This window comes from Juglans microcarpa x Juglans regia, chromosome 4D, assembly GCF_004785595.1.
Source record: "Juglans microcarpa x Juglans regia isolate MS1-56 chromosome 4D, Jm3101_v1.0, whole genome shotgun sequence".
Lineage (NCBI taxonomy): Eukaryota > Viridiplantae > Streptophyta > Magnoliopsida > Fagales > Juglandaceae > Juglans > Juglans microcarpa x Juglans regia.
In genome coordinates, this window is record NC_054600.1 from 26,986,950 (window position 1) to 27,012,148 (window position 25,199).

A 25,199-nucleotide genomic window follows, 5' to 3' on the forward strand; every position below is an offset into this window, starting at 1 on the left:
AAAAAACAGAAGATTAATGAAAACAGACCACTTGGGAGTGTGAACTTCGATTTATTCACGGCCCTTCCGTTGGGGAAAGCATGTGGGTGTTGGAGGGGAGAGGTAGAGAACATTGGAATAAATGAATGAGACTCAGAAATCTTCATGTTCGCATATAGAATTCAATAAAATAAAACATATCAACTCTCTCTACTTGCAGAGTTCACATGTAAAGTTGTTGCATTTGTGAATCTGGTCCCTTATTTATAGAGGAAGTTCTTGTTCTTAGAAATGACAATAGCTATAGCCTATAGATACGTTCCAAATCCTCTCCTCCATCCGTCTCCGTTTTTTCTCCTTCATTGGGCAAGCAAAAGATGGCGAAAACCGTTTCTGCATCAGCAATCTTGTTTGGATTATGCTATTTTTCTATCCATGCCATTGCATTTTCGCCTTCTGGGTGGTAGTGATGCCTCAGGAACTATGGGTATGCAACTCCAATTCATTATGCTTTTCATTTTCTGCTTTTCTCAAGCCAAACAGCACGCACAACATGCAAGGTTGAATAATAAATAATGAATAATGGTTTGGTTGCATGCAGGAGGAGCATGTGGGTATGGGAACTTGTATTCTACAGGGTAGGGGACTAGGACTGCGGCCTTAAGTACTGCATTGTTCAATGATGGAGGTTCATGTGGGCAATGCTACAAGATCATTTGCGACTATCAAGCTGATTCTAAGTTGTGTAAGAATGGGGCGTCTGTGACAGTCACTGCAACAAACTTCTGCCCTCCTAACTTTGATCTTCCGAGTTCCGAGCAATAACGGAGGCTGGTGCAACCCACCTCTCCAGCATTTCGATATGGCTCAGCCTTCCTGGGAAAAGATTGGCATTTACAAGGGAGGGATTGTGCCCGTTTTGTTCCAAAGGTCTGAACTTTGTTTTACTTTCTGTATCTTATATTTATGCTTGAAGTTCCACGTAGAAAGGTAATCTAATGCTCTTTTTTTTTATTCTGATATTGGTGCAGGGTTCCCTGCAAGAAACATGGAGGTGTTAGATTCACGGTAAATGGAAGACTATTTTGAGCTTGTCTTGATTAGTAATGTGGCAGGGGCAGGATCAATTCAATCTGTATCAATCAAACGCTCAAGAACTAACTGGATGACAATGTCAAGAAACTAGGGAGCTAATTGGCAATCCAATGCCTATCTCAATGGCCAATCTCTATCCTTCAAGGTCACTACTACTGATGGAGAAACCAGATTGTTCCAAAACATGGTGTCCTCTAATTGGGCTTTCAGCCAAACATTCTCCAGTACAGAACAGTTCTAAGCCGAAAACTACTTCAGAGTTCAGTGTTTTGGGTTTGGAACCGATTGGCAGAGGCATGCTTATTATTTTACTGCAGCAGCCCGCCCCTATTTTCAGGCGCCTACGGTGGTCGGGACATACAGTTCTGGTCGGTAGTTGAGATGAGGAGCAAACCCATGAACTCAAGGCTATTCCTTTTATGCATTTTTGTACCGAAAGTCAGTATGCTTGGCTCTCAACTTTTGGTGGGGCTCTGTGGATGTTGCATTTGTTATGAAACACCAATAAGAAGAGCAGTAAAAAACGTAGCAAGCTTCAGCCTGTAGAAAAACTCAAATTCACAGTATTATAGTTCTAGCTTTAATCTTATTGTAATGGTTGCATTATGGGGGAATGGAGTTTCCTATAATTCTTTCTGCATTATTCAATAAGGTTACACCTATATTCCATCCAGAAACTAGACAGAAGTGCTTACAAATCCCCTGATTTTCCCCCCATCTCGCCTAGATTTGTAAAAGGTGAAAAGTGCATGACTAAATGAAAGTGGTCATCTCCAAAACTTGAGTGCAATAACAATACGAATCTCTATGCAAAGCTGTAAAGATCAATCCATAAACTCCATCCTTACTCGAACCCCAAATACAGCAATGCCACGACGCCTGCCTTCTGTCGGGCCTTGTGGATTTCTCTGTTTTTCTATTTGCAATTCTTGTGCGGTTTTTTTTAATTTAGCAGGTGGATAATTGCACAGAGTCACGACATAGTAGTTGGCCATACCCTTAAAATTATGCCTCCAATTGTTCATATCTCAACAGATTTCCCATTTAGAGGAATCTGGCATTTGTATATCACTGCAACCAATGCCACAACTAAAGCAAAAAACAAACAAAAATGTCTGTCTTACAAATATACAAACTATATTTAGAGAGTCAGCGGGGATATTGTTAACTTCTATTTTCCTTTTAAGATAATCATTACTGTGAAATTCCCTCAACAAGTGTGTCAAACACATAAAATATATAATTAAACGGGTGAAGTGTAGAATTAAAATTCGAACTCAAAATTTTTACTTTGATACATATGAAATCATTACTTATTTTAAAAGTTTTAATCGATAGAAAAATGACATATTTGATTATTTATATCCTTAACAACGGCATCATCGTTTCAATACAACTTTGAGAGCTTAAGGCAATTCTGGTGAAAGAAATTTGCAAAAAGAAAAAAAAAAATGCTCTCATGCTTATAAAATTCCGTCCTTGACAATGGCTCGTTGCCCACCAATATATAAGAAAACAATAACAAAAAAGGGCTCCATCATGTATGTATTGTATTATCTAATTTCCTTTATTGGGTTTAATTATGAGCACGACTTTATATTATAAACTGGATTATCTAATTGTTTATCAGCCGTTCATAGTGACACGCGGACAGCCAGTGAAATTTAGAGCTACAGACCAAATGAACTTTGATTGCGTTAACGGCAAAAAGTGGCCTTTCTTGGTTCAACCCTATCCACCGAACATATTCTCGTCTAAGGTTGTAGGGTCACCATGCTATACTATAAAAAATGTCCTTTCCTTTGTTAGGTTTCCAATCATGTCTAAAGCAAGAAAAAAGATGATCTGACAACTAATAACTATACAATTATCGTATCGTATCGTCTCCCATAATGATTTTGTTTTTCAAATTTTAGAAAAATAAATATATGAATTTGTACGATATTTATTATAAATAAATAAATTTTCTTAAAAGTTTATACAAAAAATAAAAAATATTCTAAAATCTATTTTATGTGTTTATTTGTAAAAAAATTATTCTTATCAGTCACTATTCTTCATTTTACATCTGTATTATATAAAAAACATATCTACATTTTATGAAAAACACTCTTATACTTTATGAAAAAATTATAAATATGAAATGCGAGAGATTATTTTTATCCTACTTAGAAGTTTAAGAATTTAAGGTAATCATTTTTCTGCTTTCCAACAGCAGCAAGTTTAGGGAACATCCTGTTAAGCTCTCCCCCATCTATCATGCATGTATTGGAACATCCATTTCAAGCATTTTACTGGGTCCAACAGTCTCAAATATGATCCCGACATTTGAGCAGTGACCTGAGCTATTTTTTTCCCTTCTTGTCGTGTTTTCTTTGTTTCTCTCTTTTTTTTTTTTTCCCCCTTCGGATGATTGCACCTTTTTCTCGTCGGTCAAAACTCAGCATCAGCACAAACTTCGTTTTCCAGATAACAATATCGATGGTCATCGAATATTGCTTGTCCTCTTTCGGGCTTGCTTCAATAACACTACTCCACTAAACCATGTTCTTGACAACCAAATTTACTAACAACTATACCCTCTATAACCACTCCTAGTCTCCTAGTGTCTGTCCCCTTCATATGCTGGATTCCTCTGGTATAAATACAATGCCAGGCCATCTCTGAAATTTTCACAGAAAACTAGAACTACAGACCTCAATTGACTTGTCTCAGCAATGGCAGCAATAGTTGCAGTAGCCCTTTTCATCCTTTTTATTTCTTCTTCAGTCAATGCACTGAGCTTAAACTACTATGACAAAACATGCCCACGTCTGGATTCCACCGTTACCACTGCTGTCAAGAAAGCAATCAAAAACGACAAAACAGTTCCAGCCGCGCTGCTTCGAATGCACTTTCATGACTGCTTTATAAGAGTAATCACCTTTATCTTTATCCCGCCCCCCAATCGTGTCAGACGAAATTAATTACTGGGAACTTGTGTTACATGTTTTTGTGTTTTAAGGGTTGTGATGCTTCCGTGCTGCTGCAATCAAAGGGAAAGAACAAAGCAGAAAAAGACGGGCCTCCTAATATTTCATTGCATGCATTTTATGTCATAGACAACGCAAAGAAAGCGGTGGAAGCTTTGTGCCCCGGTGTGGTCTCTTGTGCTGATATCTTGGCTCTGTCGGCTCGTGATGCCGTTGCTCTGGTTAGTTTACAGACATTGACAAGTATGATAAATCATGGCAACAGTAACTGTAATAATTGTCAGATTGTTTTAACCGACAGATAAGTATAACAAATCATGGTAATAGTAATTGTAATAATTGCCAACTTTCGAGGATATCATTTTGAACAGGTTTTTTTTTTCTAACTGATCCAGTAAATTATTGGGTCTGTAAAGCTAATAGTAGATTGTTTTTTTGGCTCTGATTCAACGCTTTCAGTCAGGAGGTCCCACTTGGGAAGTGCCAAAAGGAAGAAAAGATGGAAGAATCTCAAAGGCAAGTGAGACCATACAATTGCCAGCTCCCACCCTCAACATCTCTCAACTACAACAAAGCTTCTCCCAGAGAGGCCTTTCCTCAAAAGATCTAGTTGCTCTCTCTGGTAAATATCGAATCCATCTTTTAATATATATAATCGTCGTCAAAGTCTTCTATCAGGTTAGATTTATAGGATAAGTGAGATTTTATAAATGGCCATCATAATAATGTGATGCACTGTTAATTCGCAGGGGGTCACACTCTTGGGTTCGCTCATTGTTCATCTTTCCAGAACAGAATACACAAATTCAACACCACTCAGGACGTAGACCCCTCGCTGCACCCATCCTTCGCAGCCAACCTAAGAAGCATATGCCCCGCACACAACAAGGCCAAAAATGCAGGCACCGCCCTGGATTCAACCACCGCAGGATTTGACAACGCCTACTTCAAGCTTCTTCTCCAAGGCAAAAGCGTATTCTCTTCGGATCAAGCTCTACTCACTGCCCCAACAACTAAGGCATTGGTTTCCAAGTTTGCAAGCTCCCAAATGGAGTTTCGAGATGCTTTTGTGAAGTCCATGATCAAGATGAGTAGCATCACCGGTGGCCAAGAGATTAGACTCGACTGCAAAGTAGTTAGATGATTAATTTTAATTAATGGTAAAGTCGTGAGGATTTATTTGTGGGTGTTGTGTAGTCAATCTTTCTTCTTCTTGTTTTTTTTTTTTTTATTTTTTATTTTTTTTATTTTGAGGGATAAGAGGGGAAAAATATGTTGCTATCGTGAACATGCATGAATGCAAGCTCCTCATGTGTTTTCAGTACCGTTGAAGATTAAAAGTTGAATATCTATAAGCATGCTTAATGGGCATGTATTCGATTTTCATTTGTTATAAATTGGTTGATTAAGTGGTATTTTTTGTTTGTTTTATTTTGGCCATGAATGTCTCTCCTCTTAACATTAAACTCTTCAAAGTAGAGTCACGTCTTATTGCTCGAGAAAGAAAAAAAAAAAAAAAAAAAAAAAAAAAGAAAAAAACAGATATAATTACGAAGGTAATACTAAATACAATTTTAAGGTATGCAAATCTTGCGCACTTTTTTTAAAAAATAAATTGGTATACTATTAAAAAATAAATTTTTTTATGTAAGTCTCATATTTACCAACTTTTTTCATAGAAATTAAGCGAGACTTACACATCTTAAGACTATAAAATTCATTTCCCAATTGAGAATCATTGTTGGAAAAAATTATGTTTAATGATTAAGCGACATGATTTTATAAAAATAAACTCATAAATTGACGTGAGTTAAAGTGATGTTAGATTGTAAAGATAATTTTATTATAAAGTAGATCTAATATATCATATTAAATTATGTTATTATGTAGATTTGTTTTTATAAAATCTCTTTGTGACTACAATACTTCTCTGATACAAAAGAGTAGGGGTGCTACTCACATCATAAGGTGCGGGGTAGTCCCTACCCTGCCCCACACCCCGCATGGGCAGGGGGTGGGGTTTTCACCCCCATCTCCCGCCCCCGCATCTCGATAGTAGGGTGCTATTTTGTGTAAGTTGTAATGTATTAGTTTTTAAACCATGCAATTTTTAAATTTGCTAGTGTATATTTTGTGAACAAGTCTAACAAATTGTAATATATATTTATATATACACAATTTATAAAATATAAATATATGTTTATGTTTATATATATATATATATATATATATATATAAACATGTAAGTGGGGTTGGGCCCTTCCCGCCCCCGCTAGGGGTGCTAGATGCGGGGTGGGGCGGATAGGGGCGGGGCGCTGCAATCGATGGCATCGGCGTTGTTTTTGGGCAAAACCGATGCCGACCGACGTCTGAAAAAATAGGAGAGCCACCAACCATAATCGGATGGGGACGAGGAAACCGATTGAGGCGGTTTTCGGTTGGCGTTGGTTTTCCTAACATCGATTATCTACTGAGAGAGAGAGAGAGAGAGTAAATTAGGAAGAAGAAGACACATCTTGAACTTAAGTGGAACTGCGTCATTTCGATAAGGGTATATTAAAAAAAAATTATTATTATATTGGTTGGTTCAGCGATCCGGTCCAACTTCAAATCGAGACCGAACTACTGAATGTCAGTTTCTTCAAATTGCCATCGCATACCAACCAGTTTCGGCCGGTCAATTCGCGTTGGTGGAGGCAGGTGACGTCGGTTTCTATACGCCCTACCTACGAGACGAACTATTAAGTACATCAGTCGAACCTCTGAAGATAAAGCAACATGTCGTTAATCACGGACGGGCCAGGCCTGAATCGCCTGATAATTGTTTTAGGGCCTGACTGGCCTAATGCATTGATATGGAAAGGGCCGGGCTTAATTTAAACCCAACCGTTAATTTCTCGGGCCGTGAGCATCCTAACTTGATTGCCGTGAGTAGCTTTTAAGTGCTTCACAGCACGGCGGTCGTAACTCGGAAGTCGTAATAACTTGAATCGTGTACGGACTTCCCAGTTAGATTTCAATGAAGGACTACAGCGTCGACGACACAGACAAGCTAGACAGTTCGGTTCAAAACAATCCGGCACCACAACAACAACAACAACACGAGGGGGATGGGTTACATCGGCTTCTGGTACCTGATGCACGCGACCTTCCTCTTATCCCTCCCTCTGCGGTTGAATCCAACTTTGTTTCCTACTTTGCTCCAGGTTCTCTTCCCATAGACGGTGATAAGTATTATGCATTTAATTTAATGAGTAAAAACCCTTTTATAATTCCTATTTAACTCGAAAGTTGCGCTCAACTTCCCCTGTTTTAGTCCGGTTAACATGTTCACCGATTTTTTGTCGAACTTGGCAGATTTCATCAAGCCAGGACACGACCAGTACGTTTACCGCCATGCCAATGGGTGAATTTCCAATTCTCTCTCTCCCTCTCTAAAAAAAATACTTTCTGTTGTTCATATGTTCTAAAAAAAATCTTTTTCTAGATGTTAAATTAGAGGTTCCATAATTATGATGGTTTGTTTTCTTCATTAAAAAAAAAAAGACTCTGTGTAATTGGCTTGGCTCCGACGCACGTTGCATTTAAAGATAGCGGTGGTATCACGGCCGTCGATTTCAACGTTGGGAGGTCTGATCGCAGTGTCCTTAAGGTCACCGGGAAACGCAAGAAGGTACTAATGTCTATTTATCAGTGCGTGTATCTGCAGAAATTAATTTACTGTATAGTCAAGATTACCATTTAAATCCTGGTTAGTATTTTGAGTTTCTAACAATGAGGATGAAGATTTTTTTTTTTCTTTTCTTTTATAATCTTTTTAATAATCAAATTCATAGAAGTAAGTGTACGTGTTTTTTTCCCCAATGATTGGTAAATTATAGATCACTCTCAGCAGCAGATACTAGAAAAGTTTCTGGTTGGGTAAATTATAATCTGAAAATGGCAAGATTATAATTACTCGAAAATGGAAAGATTATAATCTGAAAATTGCAAGATTATATAGCAAGATTCAAATCCCCTGCAACAATCTCTAAGGGCATCAGATTGGGGGATTTTCCCTTTGAATTACCCGAGGTGCACTTGCGGGAAACTCCTTGTCAAGGGCCTGTGCAACCTCGGGATTAGTCGGGACGCAGTTCTCGGACGCCCGGTGCCAATAAAAAAAAATAATCTGAAAATGGCAAGATATGTTTTGAGTTTCTCATGTTTAAAGCAGATAAAAGTGACTGATTAGGGAAACTTTTGATGTATCATGGAATTCTTTATCGTTTTGATACAGCAATTGAAAGGTACACATCCGCTGTCATTTAAATGATATAGTTATATTTATAGATTTCATGAATTACCGAGGCTTAAAATATAAATATGCTTTCAGTGTCTAGCTATTCAAGAATAGGGTATACTATAGCTCTTCCACTATAACTTGAGCCAGCATCTGGGTTAGCTGTGAGTTGTGACCAAATCTAAATCACCTTTATCGTCAACTTGGCACCATTCTACTATCCTGCTTCTGTTTACATATGAAGTGTGTAGAATTGGAAGAATGTGACTACTTTGGTAGTAATCTCAATTGAATTGAGTCAATTTCAAGTTACTGAGCGCTTCCTTAAAGGCTAAATGGGTTGAACTGAAGTTGTTAATATTGGTGTATTGGTGGCTCTGCTACAGTGTCCTATCCTGTGTATCAATTTTCAGTATAATCAAATTGATCAGATTAAGTGGCTTCAAATATATACAAAAGGCTTTTTCAGGGTAGTTCTTTTTTTCAATATATTTTGTTTCATGTATCTCTTTGAACCTTATGCCTGAGTAAAGTTGGAGATGTTCTTATGCAGAATGCGCAACAATTTGAACCAAACACAGCTTTGTGTAAAGTTTGCACCAATGATGATTCTTATATAGTGAGGTAGAAATCTGCATCTTTAACTCCCTTTTCCCTGTTGGGGTGTTTCATTTGTATTGGCTTCTAAGTTCTTTTCAGGTGAAGTTAAAAGTTTTATTGGCTTGACAGATGTTGTGTGAAAGGCTCTCTATTGGAAGTCAATGATAGGTTAATCAAGCTGCCAGGTTTGCTTAATTCATCGGTGAGAATAGTTAATACCCTTTTATTGAGTAATCATATTATATTATGCAAATGTCCCAATAAATCATAGTTCGTATAGTGTAATTAATTAGTATAATATCTGTCTTTAATTGTCAGGACACTTTAAATCCTCTAGTTTGTAATCTGGCTTTCATGTAGGATGATTTTAAAAACTTGGAGCTTTATGCTCCTGACTATTTCCGGCTTCATATTGTGAATAAAAGAAACAATAGCCAGAAGTATATGATTCCCCATTAGCTTTTTGAGTCTTTCATGATCTATACATATTGTACTAAGCACACATAAGTTCATAAGATAATGAGGCAGAGCTTATAAAAAAAACAGTACCAGCAAGGAATTTGCCTCTGCAATTCATTTTTAAGATAATATAAACTATGCAGGCGCACATTTTTCCTCTAACAAGTAAGAGAATTTGTTGGGACTGAAATGGTGCAGGCCAAGTACTTATACATGATACGATGATCTTCAGCAATGGTATTTGAGAATGTAACAGTCAATGGAGTTATAGAAGAAAAAAAAAAAAAAAAAAAAAAAAAAAAAAAAAAAAAGAGCAAGGCAGGAGAATAGTGATTGTGTGGGTGAGCTGTTAAAAATTGTCTTTCATATTTTAGATAATAAAATGACCAGTAGTTTGCATCTAGTCGTTGGCTTTCTATATGCTAATTAGGGAGAATGATATATGTTTGATTGTTTGTGTGTACTTGAGATGTATTGGTAGACCATATGTGCTTCCATAATAGATTAAAGACCTCTTGGATGCACTTGATTGTTAATCTAATTACATGCTAATCCAACGAAGTAGAATGAATTGGTTGGTTTGGTTGTCTGGAAAATTATCTAGGAGATTGTAAGGCAAAGGATAAGAAATTAGTTCATTTTGACCTGTAAGAAGTAAATATTTTACCGGTTGGATGAGAAGTGGTGGAGGTGGTGGCCTTCTAGGATTATACAGTTGTCATACTATTGCGATGATTGGCAACTATGTTGATGGTGGAGATATTGAATTTTTATAGGTAATAATAATTTTCTTAGAAAAAGGGGAACCTCAAGTACACAGGTTGTATTCGATTACAATTTGTCCAGCTAAAGAACTGGCTGACCTGGTCATCTCTCATGATTTTCTGATAAATTGCCTACTACTTTCTATTAAAATAGATGGTGATTTCTTGATTATCTTTTGCATGAACATGTTACCTAAGCCTTATATTTCTCTTTCCACACAAGGTTCCCTCATTTGAGGACATCATCATCATTAGGCACCTTGCCATTAACTGCATTTAATTGTTGTTGTTTCCATATTCAAATGATTTTGGTTCTTAGTTTTTCTAGTGACATTTATGGCACATATTGCTAGTTCATAATTTAGCTGCATCGGCCTTTTGTTCCCCCAGGCAGATAGAGAAGGATACGTTGCCATTATCATGCCAAAACCAGCAGATTGGCTCAAAGCCAAGGGATTGTTGCTGGGCCTCGAAGAGTATAAGAAGTTGAGGGATTGTTAAGTCATTGGAATGTTTTGTTACTTTACTGAGTCAGGAAAAATGAGCCAAGAGAAGCGTTGCCCCTTGTTAAGTGTATTTTGCATTTGTGTGCCCCCTCGTCGATTTATTTGACGGCCCTGCCTGGTAAAACTCACCACTGGTGACGAGCTTCACGACGTTAATGTTTTATATATTTTAAATCTTTGTGGGGGAAGCTTGGTTTTCTTCTTGTTTCTCTGTGTTTTGTTTAATTATTTTGTCGTCAAATAATCTATATGAAAGTAAGTAGAGCTAAGGTTGGGGATTCTTTTTTCCGGAAAAAGAATATGTAAGTAGGAATTAGCAGAAATCTTTTGATTTCTGAGGACTTACAGATTGTGAAACAATTCTTTTTTCTTTTTTATATTTATATATATGTCGGGGAACTCTCCAAGGCAGGGGCCCTTCGAACTCACCCCTGCAGAGTAAACCCCAATCTCGTGCACCACACCTTCGAAAATTTTCCTACACATAACTGGTTAAATTACTAGCTTTTCACCAAGGGGTGTGATCTCAAAAGATTGTTTGCACCTATGAGGTATTGAACCTTGGATCTTGAAGAAAGTAATACCCAAGATCAAGGCCTTCACCACTTGTGCCAAATCATATAGTAAGTTTGGGTATGAATATGAACCCAATGGAATATATAGCAATTGAATTCTAATAATTGACTTGTTTTAAAGCCATATTTTTGGCATTATGTTAATTACAAAAGAATGAAAGGCTTAGAAATTAGCGCTTGAATAAATTGAACTCTTCCTTGGTGATGAATAACCTTTATTCCACAGCAATCTCCATCTCAAAATTGACTGTCGTAGTGTATCATCCACCATGCACATGCATATTTCAGTATTTGCACATTTAATATCTGTACGTGTCATTGGGGGGCCGCCATTATCCCTTGAATTACAAGACTCCTGGACCTGTTTATTGTGAGAACGCACAGGTAGATGTGTTCTTCAAGCTCTTCTAACTGCTCCAGAAAGCTTGATTCATGGACATGAAACTCCCTCACAACCTCCTTTAATATTTCAGATTTTCCATTTCTAACACACACATCAGCAACAGCTTTCCGGTGCTCTACCTCGTCATTTAACCTCATAACCATCCTGCTCATTGTATCGAAATCATTGATCAATATGTAAACCCCTTTGGCGGCAACATCAAGTTGCACACTAACTCTTTCAGGCAATCTTTTCTTGAGCCGGCCTCCGCAAGCCCCCTTCATTTTCTTCCAAGATAAACCCAAGGAAAAAGCAAAGAGCGCTGGGGCTGCCACGATTCCAACCATGCCATGGAGTGCACAGATTAGCGGCAGAATCAGAAGTGCGCTCTGTGAAATAAAAAGACCAGTCCCACAAACCTTCTTCCAAATTCTACGGAATCTCTCTCTCCTTTTTATCTTTCTGTATTTTGATGTTAACCTCCGGAGCAATATCATGTGGCCATCACGAATGTCACGAAATTGTACTGCACCAATATTCAATAATGGGTTTTTCAACATTACAAAGGCAGCAAGCTCGCCAGAAATAGCCCGGCATTGTTTATCAGTGTAATTATGATCTGCACGATCATTCACACTTCTGCTTAGCTTGATTACCCTTTTGATTTTCTTATAACTAGCACGTGTTTGATGGATGCTTTGAAGGAGTAATTCACAGACTTTACACGCTTCTAAGCTGGCTTCAAAAAAGTCAATTAGAAGGTGGTGTAGGTTCATGCCTTCCATCATTTCCACTAGGGTTTCTTGACGTGGTTCGAGTAAATATTCGGAGAGATGCATAGAGAGAGGAAGAGTGGACGACGATGAAGAGAGACTGCTTATAATGCTTGTACTTCCCAGCTGACCTTGAGCTTTGTTCCATATTTCTATGTAAGATTTCGTTCTGAGAGCTTCCGTGTATTCTTCATTCACGCTTGACTTGCTTGACAAGCTATTGACGCTAATTTCCTTCCGAGATCTGCCTGAGGCCATAACACAAACTACAGTGAACCGAGAATATATATCTACATATAAGATGTTAAAAAAGAAAATTAAAGACCTATAGAAAATCATCTTGTGTGTGTGTGTGTTACATCAGATTCCAAAAATATGATTCACCCTTTATATATAGAAAGATTTGATCAAAGAACCTTTTGAACGTACGGAAAAAATAAGAAGAATATAAGATATTGAGAAGCTAACCTGGCCTTCCAAAGGGAGATTTCAACTTGGGCCAACCAATATTAATGCTTCTCATGTTCGGGATACGATAAAAGAAAATAATAATTAGAAGAAACTGAGAGCAAAATGAAGGTGCGAGTTGTCTCAATCAAAAACGGCTAGGTTATGGCGTCTTTGGGTATTATATATATATATATATATATATATATGAAGAGCGTCGATATATATTAATCGAGCACCGCCTTGATTAGTTATGACTTCTGCCACACGTTAATGTCCCTCACACGGTTAGAATTCTCTACGTGTCAAATGCCTCGAAACAAGGCAGATATTTAATTATCGAGCCGTATCATAATGGAGGAAACGAAAGAGATGATCATGACAAATCCCTCTTAATTTCTTGCACCTAAAAAGGATATATATGTAGATAGTTTCCTCAGATTTTCTTGTTTTTTCTTAGGTATATAGATGCAAGCTAGGGATCTTTTATATAATATGGCTAATTTTCTGTGCCTGGTGTTCTACATTTTAAGCTAATAAATTAAGATTTTCCGATCGAAGTTCTAGCTAGATTGTTTGTCAGATACTGCGGATTGATACCTGATGTCGGTCTACGATATTATTACATGCAGATTCTTCACTGCAATCACACAGCTTGGATTCTAATTTAACGCGACATGCATGGTACGTAAACAAAATTTTATTAATCATAAGAATAGCATGACACTAATTTAACGGAAAAATTAGCAACAGTTGATCATATATATATATATATATAGGTGTCACTTAACACCCAAAATTATACGTACGGTCGTAATATTACCAGCAGGCCGATATATACAATTATGAGTAAATGAAGATATATAAGTGGATTTATATATTTTATACGGTCGTAATTAAGTTTCTTGCATTTTGCTAAAAAGCTAGTACCGCATGATTTATATATATATATATATATATAATCGCATTATAAATACAATTTAATTTTTTTTTTAGTTGGATCTATATATCTACGTTTTTCTATCAATTAGCTAATACAATGAACATTAATTTGATTTTTTAAAAGGAAAAAAAAAACAACATGTACGATATTTGTTTTGTAAAAATTAAAGAGCATATATAGATAAGGCCGCCATCAATTAACTTCCACCTCGGTAAACGTCTAGAAATTAGCATACTTTTAATTACTGTATTAATTAATTTGGTTAATTAGTTCTAGTTTAAGAAAACTTTGAAATTAAAAACCTGCACGCATGCATGCCAGTACGTAGCTAGCACTGATCATCAGTATAAGATCATTTTTCGGTGCGTGCAACGGTCATGCATGGAATAGAATATAAAGTTTGGCAGGGCCAAGCTAATTCTTTTGATGATCTTTAGCTCATAAGATGCATGCACGGTTGCTTTCGATCGGTCGACCTAAAACTAGCTCTTAAATTTAAGATATCCTTGCTTACACTCCTAGATATCATGTATATATATCTCTTTCAAACCGACACACAAACTTAATTAGTCTCATGAGGCTATATGATTTAGCCACCTGCCCTATGGTTAGTTATACTTATTACTAATTAATTATTTTCCTGCGTAATATATGTCTATTTATTTGTCGTAAAAATAATTTTCATGCATGGCTCTGCAGGAAGCGTAACATTAATTAATGGAAAATGATATAAGAACAACTATATTACAATTTGTTTACCACTAACTATAGAAAAATTCTTATTTTATTTACTTTATACTGTTTCAAGTACAAAAATTTTGAATTAAAGAAAGAAATATTAATATTTTAATGTATAGTAGTAGTTAAATTATAAACTAGTTGGTGGTGTATCATTGTCTTTTCGAGATTTAAACATCTTCCATGATGTCTCGATGGTCTGCGTGCCTTTTGCACATGCACTTGTCTAGTACGTGAGAAGGATATATATATATCGTATGTGCAGACTGCAGAGTTCTTTAAAACTACGAACTAATTAGACTTGGGTTTTCGAATTAGAAAACCCTCCAAGTTTGCACGTGACAGGAAAATAAGGAATCAATTGGTAATTTGGTTGTTCGTAATTCGGATTGGGATTCAAGTGCAGCCTTGTATGCCAGTTACGTCCGTCGTCAGACTCAACAACCAAAGACATTAAAAAAAAAAACAAAAAAGAAACGTCGAAGCAGCATGCGCGCACATGATTAATGAACCTCGACCGGCCGTGTGAACATTGTTGCAGTGAGAACGGAGCCGCCAGCTATGCCCAACTGTAATGCATGATCATGTTGCATGCTACGTGTTATACATTCGCATGCAGCATGCATGCATGCGACCCTAATTTCATGACATTGGCCTAATGGAGAAGCAAGTACCCTACCTAGCTTTTGGGTAACGTCGTACGTAAGTTTTGGTAGAGTTTCCGGTAATTTGGCTACGTTTCGGCTTTGAGATGAGTTGAATCGAGTTATGGAGAGTGATATTTTATAAATTTCATTGAGATAGGTTTAAATTTATTAGGTTGAGAGGGTTTAACTTTTTAAGTTAAAATGTATGAAGTAGGTTGAGAGATAAGTATAACTTTTTTATGAGAAGTTGAAAAAGTAGTAAACCTCATTAATGATTAATTTAATATGTGTTAAGTTTAATTCAACAACCAAACACAACCGAGTTCAAAATGTTGTTTACCCAGCCTCCTACACCCATTCTCATGGTTTTCAAGGTTAATTTAGGTTACGTTTGGATATTGATCTAAGTTGAGCTTTCTATAAATAGCAGTGAGTTAAAATGGTGAAGTGAGTTCTGTAGGGCCCACTTAAGATGAGTTTAGATATGTTTGAATGTTAAAATGAGTTTAGATGTATTTATGAGAAGTTGAAAAAGATTGTAGGTCCCACATATAAAGAGGTGTTGAGTTGAAAAAAGTTTTAAGTTGATATGAGTTTAGTGATTTAAGAATTGAATATTTGGATATTAAAAGTGATCAAAATCTGAATCGAACTTAACTAAATTGAATGCAGTTAAGGAACTAAACGAGTCTAGCTGTTGCTGAAAGAGATCATCAACGTCTTTTCGGCACGAATTAATGGACAGTCGTTTCCTATTTGGTACGAGTACTCAAAGCCTTCTAAAATTATTATTTCACCTTTATCACTTCATGATTTCCCAAAATTAATTACTAATTAGGTCAGTTAAGTTTCCCAGTACGCATGCATGGTTGAATGTTAATTGGGCTTGATGACAGAACGAGTAGCCACACATCCAGGCCGGCAGGTATATCCAATCATTATTTCCATTCTTTTTCCATTGGACAATTAACAATTTCATAAGCTTGGTCTAAAGTACTTTACTAAAATGGGCCGTCACGTAATGAGGAAGCAAGCATTGCAAAGCCGAGGGCAAATTTATAAATAATAATTATAAACCAAAAGGCCCGATCCGATTATTATGCATCTAATTTTAATAACGTCTTAAACAAATCATCCCATTTCATTTAATTCATATATAAAATATAATAAATAATTTAATTTTTTTAAATTTTATCTATATCATCCTGTAACCAAATAAGACTTGATCAACTTCCGATCGAGCATTACTCGGACAGCTCAAAGGACCACTGTAACTGGAGATAAGGATGAGAGACCGTTTCAAATCGCGTGATTTGTATTTAAATTGTACTGTTTGCAAACGATACGAGGTTACATCTCTAAAAAGATTGACTAATGTTATGGGAAGATTTTTATAACGCACATCTTTTATATTCTATAATTTGATTTGTAGAATTTAAAATTTATTTTTTAAATGAAATAAAATTTATTTTTTAAATGAAATTGTACTATATGAATAATATAATGTAAAGATCTTAAATAAAATTTATAAAAATAAATTTATAAATTGAGGTGACTACATATAATACGTTAAATTTATTTTATAATAAAATTAATTTTACAATATGGGATAGGAGATTAATTTAATTTTACTTTTGTAAATGGCTAAAGCATCTAAAGGCCGATTTGAGGAATTGGAGTAAGAAAAGCCGAAAATCATCGGTATCAACTAATTAATAACATTATCCTGATCTTATCCACGAAATATCCGATTTGATCGACAAGGTTGCTGTCTCCCACACTCGACGGGTGTTATGATAAAAGCTCGAAGAAAAAGGTATATATTGATAAAGATTTTTCTCATGAATAATATATCCCGAAACGTAAAGAGCCCACGTCTACATTATTATATTGACTCCGATAAAGCACAAGTTTAAAAAGAAGATCCGGTTCATTGATTCGTAAATCTTATGTTAAAAAAAACAAAGAAGAAAGAATAAGATATGTCCATGTCTTATCCAGTTGTTTTCATTCCGATCATTAATTTTTCTTTTAATATTTTTCATATACAATTAATTTATCATACTTTCAACACACATGACCATCAGATGTACGTTTCTGATTTGGACTGGAGTATAGTATTTAGAAGTGAATACGATGATCTTACAACACAACTTAAACTCATCATATGCTTGACAAAGAAGAGACTATAGCGAATTATGCATATTCGTATATACAAACCCATGCAACATCCAATTAAGTGACAAGTCGTAGCACGGTATATATAGATAATAGCTAGCCCCGCAACCCCACATCGTAATTTATAACCAGATACAAACAATTTAATAGCAATAGCATGCATGTACATATGTATATACGTACATATGACTATATATTATACACACACATGGGAGAGAAAAAGAATAAAATACACCTTGATGATCTGTACATCATGATCGAGACGGTGATAGCTAGGGAGGCCAAACCCAGATCAAATAAATTAAGTCGGTCTAGTACTCAGCCGGGTTGGCTCGTAAACGATCCTAAAGCTTTGATGGCTGTGGCTCTTAGGACGAATTGATGGTACAATGCTGCAGCAAGCGCTCCCAGAAAAGGACCCACCCAGAAAATCCACTGTTTATAAATTATCACCATATATATCTCAGTTAACAACATCAATTCAAAAAGAAAATTAAACAAACTGTTCGTCAATTAACTACAAATAACTCGCCTGATCATCCCAAGCTTTGTCTTTATTGTAGATTACAGCAGCCCCAAAGCTGCGAGCTGGGTTTATTCCTGTGCCTGTGATGGGGATTGTAGCCAAGTGCACCAAAAACACCGCAAACCCAATTGGCAAGGGAGCCAGAACCTATCATTTTATCAAAGACAAAGTAAGTACCATATATAAGCATTGGTATATAGATCAGGCGTTGACGGTGTATGCAGAAAGCAAGCAACATACAGGGACGTGGGAATCGCGTGCGTTTCTCTTGGGATCCGTGGCAGAGAAGACTGTATAGACAAGTACAAAGGTCCCAATAATCTCAGCTCCTAAAGCGGTTCCCTTGGAGTAGAGAGGAGATACGGTGTTAGCTCCACCTCCAACATCCTCGTAGTAGTCTTCCATGATGCCCTTCACTATCCCTACTCCACATATTGCTCCCAAGCACTGAGCTACCATATAAGCAATCGCTCTTATTAGTGAAACCTTACGTATCAGTAACAAACCGAACGTCACTGCTGGATTAATGTGACCACCTGTACTTTGTATCCAATTAAAAGTATATAATTAAAAACATCGTAAAAGTTTATAAAAATAAGAAAATAAATATAGGAAATTAAGAAGATCATGACGATTTGAAGGGTCGTGAAAAGATAAACCTGATATTCCTGCGGTGCTATAAACAAGGATGAAAATCATGCCTCCAAAGGCCCAAGCAACGCCCAGAAGACCAACCGTCTCGCATGGATTATCAGCTTGCTTGTTGTAGCCGATAACAGTGGCGATGGTGATGTAGAGAAAGAGAAGGGTGGCAACGAACTCCGCTATAACTGCTCTGTAAAACGACCAGAGGGAAAGTTCCTGGGCGTCAAAAAGTGGTGCGGGGGGAGGGTCAACATAGTCTCTCACTTGCTGAGAGGCTTCTCCTTCTTCAGTCACTTCCTTAGACATCTTTAGAAGCAGGCTGAAATTAGAACATGCAACAAGAAGTTAATTAGCTATATATAAAGCCCTTTATCATGTAATTCTCTCTTCTCTTTGTTCTTCGCTGCTTTAGAGATGAACCGAGAACCAGTTGATGATCACAGAGTGTGAGTGGAAGACTTAAATTTATAATATGTATCATGTCTGCGTGTCATGTGAGAATTAAGAAAGGGCATATCAGATAGAATAATGGAATGTATGCTGGCATGAGTGGCAGGACAACTAAGGAATCTTTGATACCTAAACCTGTTGTGGCTAAAGATTGTTGGCAAGCAGGAATAGTCACTCGTACCTTTGTTTCATTTTTAAGACGTTCTACTTGATAATTAAGAATGGTCATAAAATCAAACGACAATGATGGCCAACCTACCTTTACTTTTGTTCAACTGATTAATCGTGAAAGCAGGTAGAACTCGACAAGGATATATGTCTGGGAAAAAGTATGTTCGATCGATCTTCGCGCTTAAAAGTGACCTTACAGTTGATCAACATGCACAACAGTGAATGAGATTCTGCTGAATGGACCAACCACGTTCGCTATTTAGTACTGTTATTCTCCCGGCCGGTTATTACCTTAACTTGTTTCTTTAAAAACAGTGTTGGAACATGAACGTCTATGTGATTAATGATGCTGTTAATTTAAAAACAATGTTGGAACATTATCTATCAAACGTCTTATTGATTCTCACAAATTAAAATTAATGGAGGGAAATTATATATTGAATGGATCAAATTAAGCAGAGGTGTCCATTCAATAAGATGGCTACCTACCTTAATTATTTCGCACGCTAGTATTATCATAATCTCTGTGTGCATAGCCCAAATATTGTGACGATTGACGAACAAAAGATTTCTGGGTGAAAGAATTAGCAAAGGATATTCTATTTTCAAACGGCATATTCTCTTGATCTACAATATGCATGCCTAGTTAATTATTCCGAGATAATTAGTATTGATTTCCAAGTAGCTAGCTAGGTTTCTTTTTTTCGGTCGCTCGAAGATGGAGATAAAGCATACATATGGTGGGCAGTGTGGTCATTTTCAAAGTCAATTGTTGTGATTAAGTAATGAAGTAATCTTTACTATTATTTAATATTTTATTTTTTTTTTACCTACTTTTTATTACTATTCACTATTATATAATTTTTTTTTTTACTACTATTTATAAATTTTTTAAAATCATCTCATTATATAAACGTACTCAGATACTCGTTACAAAAAATTCGTATTTCGTAAAATTAAGTAAAACGATGCTATTACTCCAGAATTACATGGTACTCTTTTATTTGTTTTTGTTCACTAATTATAAGCTGATGATCTATTAAATTGAAAAAAATTATTATATATGTTTTTTTTATAGAAGAGGGAGGATGGTATAGACTCTCGATTTTATTCATCATCCTCACTTTTAGCAAAAGATTACATTTTACGATAAACTATCTATATATTTTACGTGCTAATTACATTAATAGAAACGTATATTTAAATAGCCAAAGACATATAATCTCATGGCATAACATCCAAACCTTTAAAATGGAGGTTTTGAGTATAACCTGCCTCCCCGAATAAAAATGAATAAATAAATAATAATAATTAAAAAAAAAACCTACACTTAAATAAGGTTGACTTTTTATTTATGTTTTTTAGAGGTTACCTATTCATTCATAAAAATAAATAGTTTAATTTACGTTCTATTCAATTAAATGTGAATTTTGTTTACATTTTAATAGTCGTAAAGAAAAACTACATAACCATTTTCATCTCAAAAGATAAAACATTTTTCACCCAAAAAAATAGTCTAACATCCCTGACCGCGTGATAAGTTGTGTAGTTAAAAATGAAATTCCATGCAAGGAACTTATACTTAATATTCATTATTTTAGTAAAAAGAAATATATACATGCTTTTGTATATATCTTGATAGCTTACAGAAGAGAAAATGCATACATACTACGTACACCTACTTATTTAGACACGCATTACATTATAGACATGAATAAGATCATATTCATCTATCATAATTAAGATAATTTTGGTTAAAATAGAAAAAGACTAGTCAATATTATTTAAATCATATACATGAACACATGAGTCCATGACTTGAATATAACAGAAGTATATAACTATATATACTACGTACAGTCGATCAGTTTTAAAAATATATATATATATATAATATTTTTTTAGGCTAGACATTACTTTACATTTTATATGGATATTCATTTTGTTGACCATAGACAGCATTATAATTTAAAGAAATGCTTTAGCTATAAAGAAAATTTATAAAAATAAATTTATAAATTGACATAGTTTGATATATGTATACGCTAAATCTATTTGTCGTTGTTTGATTCTCGACTGTGTAGTCTGTCAAAAACATACCAATACACGAAAAAATGGAATGAAGCCGTTGGGCCAGCCAGGTTCAAAGGGACGTTTCTAATGGGCTCTTACGGCCTTTCTTGAATATTTTAGCGGACTGAATTCCAAACTCCAAAAGAAGACAGCTAGAATTGGGTTTCACCGACAGTTGTACAATTTGCTAGGTGAAAAGGCTTTAAATACAGTATTGCCATTGCACGTGTACAATTGCAATAGTGTGGTGATATTGGTGCTCCCTAGTCCCTACAAAAGTATCAGCGCCACAAACGCTCTCTACATTCTTTTGATCGAGACACTCGCGCATGCCTTCCCAAACTTGACAGCTGCATGCCCAAGGCCTCCCAGACTGGCCACGCCCGCCCATCCTAGCTTTTCCCGGAGACGCCACCATATTATATATTGATGTCTTTCAATGGGCTGAGTACTGTCATTCCGGTTCATACATAGAAGCCATGTTGCTGCATCCATCGCCAGGTTTCCGGGCATGTGCACCAGTACCACAAATTGTCCTTTCAAATATTCCCAGTGTGCAGATCGAGCAATATTCACGGAGTTTCACCAAACGATAATAAATTGAAGTACTTGGAAAAAAACACAATACTCGGTGGATAATGTGGAGTACGTGAAACACGTCTATTCTGATAGTAGAATACCACTTAAAAGGACGAGTATTTTATATTTTTTTTCCTAGCAGCAAGTAAATTTTTCTCTTTTGTCGCTGTCAATCATCTGCACGCTAAAAACAAATTGAATGACCAGACATTCATGCACTATTTTACTTACTATTCAGAGTATCATAGGCAGTGAATTAAAGTTTTCATGACCACTTTTTGTATCTGATTTTTCGATCCTTACTGTCCTGCCGTGTCCCTATATAAGTAGTTTCTGGAGTATCGAATGTAATAATTCTCACGCGTCCGGGCTAGTAATAACTACTCGTGGTTCTAACTTAGTTTTTATGAGTTTATAATAGATACGGTAAAGGATATGATCCTTTTCTTCATGTTTTAATAATGCTTGCATGATAATATTAACATCAAATAATGAAAAAGAATATAAGATAACAGTCTCCCTCTGTTTTGACTTGAATTCTATAAAGCGATTGATCCTTGAAAATGGTAGTTTAAAAGTATTTCACTTCGAAATTAGAGTTAGACTTGGGGGTGGGCAAAAGTTCTAGCTACTCCAACTCCACCCGATATCGGCTCTGATTCTGACAGAGTCGGAAAATTCAGAGTTAGAGTTGGAGTTGCTCCGAAAAAAAAGAATTGGTCGAAATTAGAGCCGATATAGGCTCCGAGTCTGATATTTTACTTAATATATTTAATATTATAATATATGTAATAGGTAGTTGAGTGGCCTAATAGTTGAAACAGTATTTTGCAAAGCTGATCAGAACCCATGTTCGAGATAGTGTTTTGCAAACTGTTTTTTTTTTTTTTAAGAAAATCTTAAAACGACGATGTTTTCTCCTCCTATATATTCTGAAACCCTATACATTTTCTTTGTTTTCTCTCTTCTTCTATTTTCTCTCTTGTCCTCAATGTCGACGCTGCTTTCTTGTTCTCTTTATCTCCTCACCACTGCCTTCCTTGATGACTCCACCAACAGATTCTTCACCTTCCTCTCCAAGTATTGCACCACCCTACACTCCTTCCGTTACATCTACCACTCCATTGCCACCTCCACATCCTTTGATCAAATCGAGTATGTCTCCTTATCACTGGTAAGTCTCTCGGCCTCTCTCTCTCTCTCTCTCTCTCTCTCTCTCTCTCTCTCTCTCTCTCTCTCTCTCCATATGTTGAGTAGCATTTTCCTTTGAGTATACTACAAAATCCTAGTGCTTTGAGTCTCTGCGTGAATATGCTGCAAAATTTCAAAAATATTTTCCTAGCTCTCAAAGAGAAGCAGCGGCAAAGGAATGCCGAATAGGACAATGCATAAGTACTCGAGTGAGGACACCACTCCAGATGGATCGGATTTCGATCTCTTTGTCTATTACTGCAAGTATTGTGGTTCTCACATCCTCATAACATCTTGTTCTTTTTCTTCTTCTTCTTCTTCTTCCCTCTCTCTCTCCTATTTCTCTGTTTGGTCCCCAAAAAGCTGTTGGAAAATCAACCCCTTAAGTTATGTATCTTTGCTCTGGCACTAAGATTCCTTCTTTTAAATGAATTGTAGTCCCTCTGTAGCTCTGACACTTTGATTCTGACTCCAATTCCAACAACTCTGATTGAAGTCGGAATCAACTCCTAATGAATCCACTCCAATTAGGGGTTGGAGTCAAAACTCAACTTGATCTCTAACTTTAGTCGGAGTTGGACAATTCGACTCCATGTGCCCAACCCTACTTAAACTCACAACAAAGCATCGAAACTTTTTCACATTTATTTTGTTTTATTTTGTTTTGTTTTTTTCCTTCTATAAAAAAACAAATGGGATTCTAGGGTTTTTGCATGGGCTGATGCACTTGCCTGTGGCGGTAATTCTCCTGAGGCCAAATTCATGCAAAATTCACACTGATCCCAAGTACCAATTGACGTATCTTCTTATACTTGAAGGCTTGAACCTCTTAACGTTGTGTCCCCAGTCCCACCTTGTTTGATTACAAATTAACAACAGTAATCTCATGCCCAGAATTGAATATATATATATATATATATATATATATATATATGTAAATAGAGCAAGATGATGCCCTAGTCTGGCAAATCACACAGTACCAGATCCGTATGTTCGCATCGTTTATGCCGTTTTCTCTGTATGGCAAAAAGGATCAGCTCGGATTCATGTATTGGATCGATGTCTAATCAAAAACAGAAAAGATATTTGAATTGAAACTCGCCATGACACAGCGAGCGACCAAGAAGGACTTCTGAGTTGACTTGGAGACTTTCCTGGGCTCCGGTAATAAGAAGCATTATTGGAGCGAGGAGCGAGGATTTGGAACTTTTGCTTTTGGTGCGTACTGTCTTTTCAACTCGGGGACGGGTTTGTACCCTCGATATTTTTCTTCTTTATTTTATTTTTATTAACAAGGTAATCAAATTTACAGCCTAATCATTTTTTAAAGTTTGTCCTAAATTCCGAAGAGTAGTATTCATGCCTGCATAATTTCATACATAATATTAAATAATAATTTTATTTTATTTATGCAGAATATTCCTGTTTATTTATGATTCAAACGGATGTGCATTTTTATCCGTTTGAAGCATAAATTCGGCATTTAAGATTCACTTTAAACCTATATGTAGTTTAATGAGAATATACACTGTGATTTTTCACAATTTAACAAACAAATTAAAACATATTAATAATTTAGGATATATATACTAAATTTTCAAAGTATATGATGATACATGTTGCAAAAAGTATAAATATTTTGACTCAAAAATATAGACCTGTTTGGATTCAGAAAGCATTTTATCTCATCTCATCATTATAAATTTTTCAAAATTTCATACAAAATATAATAAACAATTTAACTTTTTCAAATTTTAAAAAAATAATAATATTAAAAAATAATATTCTAACAATATTTTATTCAACTTTTATTTAAAATCATTTCATCTCATCTTTAAATTTAAACTAGCCCATAATGTATCTAATACTTTTTTCAAAGGGGATCGTATAAAATGTAATAAAACAAACGTCAACCTCCCATTGGTTCTCTTTTTAACTTGAAGTGATTATACCAACACCTATTTTAAATCCAAGCATTGGTGTTGTTTGGATACCTACAACTCCAAGAGATTGCTATCCATCCATATTTTTAGGGATGGAGAATTGGTAGTTCGATCCAAAAGTAATCAACCCACACTTGTGCAAAAGGTAGAACTAGGTGAGAAAGAAAATGGTCTTGCCCAAATGATATTGGAATAAAAAAGAATTATTGTAATTTTTTCAAATTTTCACACAAAATATAATAAACAATTCAACTTTTTCAAATCTCAAAACAATAATAATA

The 25,199-nt window shown here is 35.8% G+C and overlaps 4 protein-coding genes and 1 pseudogene across 17 annotated transcripts; 3 read left to right on the forward strand and 2 right to left on the reverse strand.

Annotated features, from left to right (window-relative positions):
- The first annotated feature begins 270 nt into the window (after nucleotides 1-270).
- LOC121260258 lies at nucleotides 271-1,315 on the forward strand (annotated as a pseudogene).
- Nucleotides 1,316-3,652: 2,337 nt separating this feature from the next.
- On the forward strand, nucleotides 3,653-5,461 carry LOC121261392 (peroxidase 64-like). The gene is made up of 4 exons (XM_041163735.1): nucleotides 3,653-3,989; nucleotides 4,079-4,267; nucleotides 4,506-4,668; nucleotides 4,796-5,461. Exons 1-4 carry the CDS (start codon nucleotides 3,792-3,794, stop codon nucleotides 5,188-5,190), a joined length of 945 nt encoding a protein of 314 aa, XP_041019669.1. The 5' UTR covers nucleotides 3,653-3,791; the 3' UTR covers nucleotides 5,191-5,461.
- A 1,514-nt stretch (nucleotides 5,462-6,975) lies between these two features.
- Nucleotides 6,976-10,855, forward strand: LOC121261394 (protein Abitram). 14 transcript variants are annotated; one of them, XR_005939883.1, is made up of 8 exons: nucleotides 6,976-7,252; nucleotides 7,404-7,452; nucleotides 7,593-7,719; nucleotides 8,882-8,952; nucleotides 9,058-9,113; nucleotides 9,586-9,658; nucleotides 9,689-9,728; nucleotides 10,542-10,855. XR_005939883.1 is itself a non-coding variant. In XM_041163741.1 (6 exons), exons 1-6 carry the CDS (start codon nucleotides 7,066-7,068, stop codon nucleotides 9,630-9,632), a joined length of 537 nt encoding a protein of 178 aa, XP_041019675.1. In that variant the 5' UTR covers nucleotides 6,976-7,065; the 3' UTR covers nucleotides 9,633-9,660. The 14 variants fall into 14 exon arrangements, 6 of the variants coding, with proteins under 6 accessions (XP_041019675.1, XP_041019673.1, XP_041019674.1 ...); XR_005939885.1 differs by having other exon boundaries at nucleotides 10,546-10,855; XR_005939884.1 differs by having other exon boundaries at nucleotides 9,689-9,724.
- Nucleotides 10,856-11,283: 428 nt separating this feature from the next.
- On the reverse strand, nucleotides 11,284-12,998 carry LOC121261391 (UPF0496 protein At1g20180-like). Its single transcript, XM_041163734.1, has one exon. The coding sequence runs from the start codon at nucleotides 12,724-12,726 to the stop codon at nucleotides 11,548-11,550; it is 1,179 nt and encodes a 392-aa protein (XP_041019668.1). The 5' UTR covers nucleotides 12,727-12,998; the 3' UTR covers nucleotides 11,284-11,547.
- Nucleotides 12,999-17,552: 4,554 nt separating this feature from the next.
- LOC121261393 (aquaporin PIP2-7-like) lies at nucleotides 17,553-19,031 on the reverse strand. Its single transcript, XM_041163736.1, has 4 exons — nucleotides 18,526-19,031; nucleotides 18,107-18,402; nucleotides 17,873-18,013; nucleotides 17,553-17,775 (listed from the first exon to the last, which is right to left on the reverse strand). The coding sequence occupies exons 1-4, from the start codon at nucleotides 18,815-18,817 to the stop codon at nucleotides 17,659-17,661; spliced, it is 846 nt and encodes a 281-aa protein (XP_041019670.1). The 5' UTR covers nucleotides 18,818-19,031; the 3' UTR covers nucleotides 17,553-17,658.
- Nucleotides 19,032-25,199: the final 6,168 nt, after the last annotated feature.